The 6,840-nt window shown below is 37.0% G+C and overlaps 1 protein-coding gene across 1 annotated transcript in view; it reads left to right on the top strand.

Moving 5' to 3' along the window:
• Positions 1-4,378: 4,378 nt before the first annotated feature.
• The window catches only part of LOC111472059 (protein FAM186A-like), a 15,258-nt gene continuing 12,796 nt past the window's right edge, over positions 4,379-6,840 (top strand). The window contains exon 1 of the mRNA XM_023117761.1: positions 4,379-5,635. Within this exon, the coding sequence (XP_022973529.1) occupies positions 4,379-5,635 (1,257 nt within the window). The remainder of the gene's footprint in view (positions 5,636-6,840) is intronic.

Genomic DNA, 6,840 nt, shown 5'->3' with positions numbered 1-6,840 from the left:
TAAGGTCAAGGACCACGTAAGATACGTGTGTCCCAAAAAAAGCAAAACTCAAGTCTTAAGACACTAAGACTACTAGGTTCTACTCTAACCATAACCTAAGTCACCCTAGACTTTCCACCATGAAATACATTATGATCACATGTTTTCCTTGCTAAGATTAGATGCCCTACACATGTTTCTTGTAGGACGTCGTGTCCATGCTTCTTGCAGGTTTACCTTACATATGTTTCTTGCAAGATATCCTAACCATGTTTTATTTGGATGATGTTATGTTTCATGTTCCTATTATTTTTTTATTTTTATTTTTTTTTATTTTTTTTGGGTGGAGGATACCTACCCATGTTACAGAAACCTTCTCACGTTACTTGCAAGATGTCCTACTATATTCATACCTACCTATGTTACTTGCAGGATACCCTAATTATTGACTTTTGTAGTCGTTTTTTACAATTTTTTCAGGTAAGGATTAGTAGTTGGTGGATTTTGGGAACGGATGTAGAGCATGTACTATAGAAAACTACAAATTATAGCCTCTTCTACTTTGTGTCAACGTTTGTCAGTTTTTTAGTCATTTGGTAATTCGTTCACGTTTATATTAAAAATTTAACTTATGTTTTTTTAGACGACGTAAGAAATATAATTTTTTTTTTATTATTATTATTTTTTATATATGTTTTTATCTTTTAAATCTAGTTTGTTTTAAGCTAAAAAAGTCCTATCTATATTAGGTAATTATTGTTTTACTATTCATGGAGTTATTTGGAAGCTTAAACAAGCTTTTGTTAGCACCCAAACAAAAGCTCAAACCTTTGGTTTCTTATGCTCTAATTCGATTTAGGCTTCAATGTTTTACTTGGTTTAGCTTTCCATAGTTTCTCATTGTCTAGTCCAATAAAGGCTCTTATCTAGGCGTGATATCATATCACTCAACTTACTGAAGTGCATCTATTTATCAGGGTTCGGTACAGGTGTGACCTAATTGTATCACAATTTACGAGGTGTGACCTCATTTTAGATCCAACTAGTTCACTACTAGGGATTAGTTGGCAACTCCTCTACTCGTTTCCACCCATGATAATCTTGTGCCACATAAGCTAATCTAGGGTCACTCGTCTATCTATACCCATGATATTCTTGTGCCACATAAGCTAATCTAGGACCGCTCCTCTATCCATACTAACTCCCAAACATTAGGGGTGGGAGGGGAAATAGAATTCCATGCAAATTATGATGGTGACATCCATGTAGTCCTCAGGTCAAATATGAGGAAGTGACCCCATATTCTGGCCAGACCATGCAAATACTTTTGTGTCGAATCCTGAATCTTGTGTTATGCAGGACTTGGCTACGGGGAAGATGATTGGCTCGGGTAAACAATTCGGAGGTCTCTATCATATTTCTTCATCTCCAATCAAGTCTTCGGCAAATCAAGTATCTCAGTCATTTGATTTGTGGCATTTACGGCTAGGCTATCCTTCTCCTTCTCGTTTAAAATTTCTAGCTAATCAATTGCATCTAAATAATGCTACTCTTTCTCATAATGGTAGTATTTGCCCATTACCAAAACAAACTAGGTTGTCTTTCCCAAATAGTTCAATAACAACCCATTCTGCATCTGTTAAATTGTGATGTTTGTGGACCACATAAAATTTCAACCCATTCTGGTTTGCATTTTTTCTCCCTGTTGTTGATGATTTTCAGACCATGCAAACCTAGGATTTTGTGTCGAATTCAACTAACAGCCAAATAATTTATTTAAAAATTCAAAGGGTATGACTGTAATTTCATTAAAAAACCATTCCTCTCTCTTTTATATATATATATATATAGCCATACGATGAGTAGATTCCATATTCTAAAACTCTTATGGAAATTTTAACTCCACAAATATTCCCCTATTTCCTTTGTAAGGTTTCAATTTTGATTTCTGACAATTTTGTGTAGCCGTGGCTAAGCTCTACCATTTATGGCGACTTAGTTTGTTCTTTCTTTACCACTACAGACAATTGATACATTTGTAACTTCTTTAAGCGGTAGTGTTCATGCGCCGCCCTCGAATCATGGCAACAGTGGTCAAACAAACTAAAATTTCTGACAATACATATTTAAGACTTTAAAGATAATACACGAAAATATATGTATAAGAGAAATGTCAAATTATTTTACTTTAACAATATGTTTGGTGATGGATTAAAACAACATTTTAATCGATTATTAACAGACAATACATACTTTATACTCGATGTGCCAGGTTGATTTCAATATTTTAAATTGTTTCTTATTTTTTATTGAAATTATCATATATCAAAATAATATTGATAATGAATATTCTCGATTAGCTCTATGGTATATATGGAAACTTGTTAAATATTTGTAATAAACTTTTAACTCTAAAAAAATATCACATCTAATAATTTTATATCCAACGTTTTTTTTCTTGAAATAGAGTCATAATGATCTAATTAGAATAAGAAATTAATTATTAATTATTTTAACATTTAAAATTATTTATTAAAAAGTAATTTATATTTTAGATGGATAGAAGTTTGAGGTTCCGAGAAAGATGTCCGTGGAATGTTTGTTACTATAAATTATATCTTACATCTCCTTTTTCTTTTATCTTGATTTTGTTGTAATTATTTAGATTTTTTTTTTTTTTGTTAGAAATTAAATACAAAAAATATTTTACTTATTATTGAATCACATTCGTAATGACCCTAAATTCAACGTACTCAGAGCCGCTACCTGCTCATCTAATGTGCAAATATAACTCTTAAAATCCAACATTATTTATAACATGTTGGATCAAGCTTTGGTCAAGCTTGGAACTTAAGAGTTCTCCTTAGGAATCGCCCAATGTGATCTTGTGCACGTAGAATCTTGTCAGCGACCAAGGGTACATATGGGGAATCCCTTATTTCATGGATATCTCGTTAGTCATCCTAGGAGGTAAAGACGTATCTATCGTGATGAATGTTTTTCCCCATATCTTGGTTTCACTGCCTAATGGAGTATTAAAATTTCATAAGCAGTAGAGTTCATTTAGCGGGTTATTTTAATCATCTCCAGCTATTTGATTGTTCCGGAGTCTTAACTAACGGTTCTTTAGATTTTTCTTAAATGGAACGTTAAATACATTAAAGAAACACCACAAGTCTAAATTATCATCCACCCAAATTTTGTAACTACCCAAGAATAAATGAAGTTTTATTTTNCTTTAAGGTGACATGAATTGAACATTTTGTTATAATTTGAACAATATTTTCTTCACATTTTCCTTACAGTTTATATTGCATGATTGGTGTCTTGGTTCATATCACATAGTATATACTTGAACTTATACTTGTGATTATTTACACCTTTTTCTATATACATTCAAGTGACGAGTAGTAGAATGTTAAGTGCCTAAAAAAATTAGAAGGGATAAAATTACAAAAATGTCCGTACTAAGCATATAAGTTAAATTACTTAAAAGATCTCATATGAAACCTATTTTTATGGTTAAGAATTATTGTAAAATATTTCAAAGTAACCTGAGAATGTTTAGGCCCCAAACGAAGGTTGGTGAATAATGACAAAAATACTTATTTTATGGGTTTAAGATATTTTATGCCTAAAATGGACTCCAAATGACTTGAGAATCTAAATATGGATAATTATAATGATATGCAAAACTATGTAAGATTTCATCCTAATTGGATCAAGTTTAAATCCTAAACCAGNCAAAAATACACGTAGGACCTCGTGATGTTTCTAAGTATTTAACGAACTTGAAATAATATGAAATTTTATATGAGACTCATTTATAAAATTGTAGACGATTATATATGACTTCAAATTTATTAAAACATGTTTGGGTATAAGAAAATACTATGATAGAAAATTATGAAAAATAACCCTAATGAATCTTTCATAAACATTGATGATTTTTATGAACTCCTAATTGACATGATATGCTGTGGGCCGCTTATTTAGTATACTATTAAAGATTCATGCATGTAATTACAAAGTGTTTATAGTTATGAACTATGTGCTTGAAATGGAGCTTAAAAATATCACATTGTGACTTGTGCCTTAAGTTTTGAGAAGAAACTTTAGAATTGGAACCAAAGAACTTTAAAAATATAATTATTCTTAATCATCCTCAAATGAAGGGAGGGAGAAATTAGAAATTGAATAGTCAAACATTCTATACTTGGAATACTCCCAAACCCACAAAATTTAACACCCTTTCTAAATTTGGTGGTCTTTTCTAGATATAGTTTTCCCATCAAACTATATATAGGGCTTCACATTGTAAGAAAAATCCAAGCACCAACATCTTAGCAATTGCTGCTCTTCATCATTTGTGAAACGAGCTTGTAACCTTACAAGCCCAATGGCCATTGGCAAAGGTTTCAAGCTCTTTCATACCCTTTTCCTAGTGATTTCTTGGCAGTATTGTGCAAGAGTGGGTGCCACTTTTAGTGATGTCACTGGTGTCGTAAATCTCGATCATCAATTTTCATTTCGTGCCTTTGCATCACATGACACACAAGCACAAGATGGAAGCATTGCTCTAACCCCGGAGGCTGCATTAGATGGAAGCATTGCTCTAACCCCGGAGGCTGCATTAGATGGAAGCATTGCTCTAACCCCGGAGGCTGCATCGGATGGAAGCATTGCTCTAACCCCGGAGGCTGCATCAGATGGAAGCAGCGTTGCTCTAACCCCGCCAGAGGCTTCATCGGATGGAAGCAGCGTTGCTCTAACCCCGTCGGAGGCTTCATCGGATGGAAGCAGCGTTGCTCTAACCCCGTCGGAGGCTTCATCGGATGGAAGCAGCGTTGCTCTAACCCCGTCGGAGGCTTCATCGGATGGAAGCAGCGTTGCTCTAACCCCGTCGGAGGCTTCATCGGATGGAAGCAGCGTTGCTCTAACCCCGTCGGAGGCTTCATCGGATGGAAGCAGCGTTGCTCTAACCCCGTCGGAGGCTTCATCGGATGGAAGCAGCGTTGCTCTAACCCCGTCGGAGGCTTCATTGTATGGAAGCAGCGTTGCTCTAACCCCGCCGGAGGCTGCATCGGATGGAAGCAGCGTTGCTCTAACCCCGCCGGAGGCAGCATCGGATGGAAGCAGCGTTGCTCTAACCCCGCCGGAGGCAGCATCGGATGGAAGCAGCGTTGCTCTAACCCCGCCGGAGGCAGCATCAGATGGAAGCAGCGTTGCTCTAACCCCGCCGGAGGCAGCATCATATGGAAGCAGCGTTGCTCAATCCCCGCCGGAGGCAGCATCTGATGGAAGTGCTCTCACCCAACCTGAGGCAACATCTGCAGCATCTGATGAAAGCAGTGTTGCTCAAACCCCGGAGGCTTCATTGGATGGAAGCGGCGTTGCTCAGACCCCGGAGGCTTCATTGGATGGAAGCGGCGTTGCTCAGACCCCGGAGGCTTCATTGGATGGAAGCGGCGTTGCTCAGACCCCGGAGGCTTCATTGGATGGAAGCAGCGTTGCTAAAACCCCGGAGGCTTCATTGGATGGAAGCAGCGTTGCTCAAACCCCCATTGCACCAATTGGAAGCGTTGCATCGGATGGAAGCAGCATTGCTCTAACCCCGGAGGCTGCATCGGATGGAAGCAGTATTGCTCGAACCCCGACCATTGCACCAATTGGAAGCGTTGCATCGGATCGAAGCAGCATTGCTCTAACCCCGACCATTGCACCAATTGGAAGCGTTGCAGCGGATGGAAGCAGCATTGCTCTAACCCCGACCATTGCACCAATTGGAAGCGCTGCATCGGATGGAAGCAGCATTGCTCTAACCCCGGAGGCTGCATCAGATGGAAGCAGCGTTGCTCAAACCCCGACCATTGCACCAATTGGAAGCATTGCATCGGATGGAAGCAGTATTGCTCTTACCCCGGAGGCTGCATCGGTTGGAAGCAGCGTTGCTCAAACCCCGACCATTGCACCAATTGGAAGCGTTGCATCAGATGGAAGTAGTATTGCTCTAACCCCAGAGGCTGCATCGGATGGAAGCAGCGTTGCTCAAACTCCGACCATTGCACCAATTGGAAGCGTTGCTCAAACCCCGAACATTGCACCAATTGGAAGCGTTGCTCAAACCCTAAACATTGCACCAAGTAGCACACAAGCTTGAGAGTAATTGTTAAGCATGGATGTTTCTTTGGCTATTTACAAAGAAAAACTTAAGCCAAACAACTATTTTGTAGGCAAATTCATTATTTCTATATTGTTTTTCTAAATGAAATGATTTTCCTACATTTTTTTCTCTAATTATTTATTTTAATTAAAGATATTTTTAAAATTTAATGAAACATATTTTATAGTACGACTTCACAAACTACTAAGTGATATCATAACCAATGAATTTATCAATAAATTGATACAAAATATCGGTAGACAAGTAAATAATAATAGGTCATTATAGTAAAATCGGTAGACACGCTCCTTAGGAAGCTGTACTAGAGCATCTCGATTTGAATTCGAGTAGCAGCATGCTATATTATATTATAAACAAGTTCTATAATATAATTAATTCACGTCTCTTACACAAAATTAAAAGAACTTTTGATTTTTAAGCCATTCTATTTTATGAACCATTTTTGTGCAATATTTTATGAAAATTATTATCAATATAATGTATTAAATTATTATAATCTTATAATAATAGGATTTTGTGGTTCAAAGTTGAATCGAGACCGAAAAATGGAAATTTCAACTCCACAAAAATAAGCTAGGGTCGTAACTTTGTAAGATTTCAATTTTTTTCTTCGACAATTTTATACACTTTGCTCTGCAATCCACAACGGTCGACCTAGTTCATACTCCTTTATAGCC

Source organism: Cucurbita maxima, unplaced genomic scaffold (genome assembly GCF_002738345.1).
Source record: "Cucurbita maxima cultivar Rimu unplaced genomic scaffold, Cmax_1.0 Cma_Scf00063, whole genome shotgun sequence".
In the NCBI taxonomy this organism is placed as follows: domain Eukaryota; kingdom Viridiplantae; phylum Streptophyta; class Magnoliopsida; order Cucurbitales; family Cucurbitaceae; genus Cucurbita; species Cucurbita maxima.
Note: the sequence above shows the minus strand (reverse complement) of the source record. Positions and strands in the feature narration are given on the sequence as shown.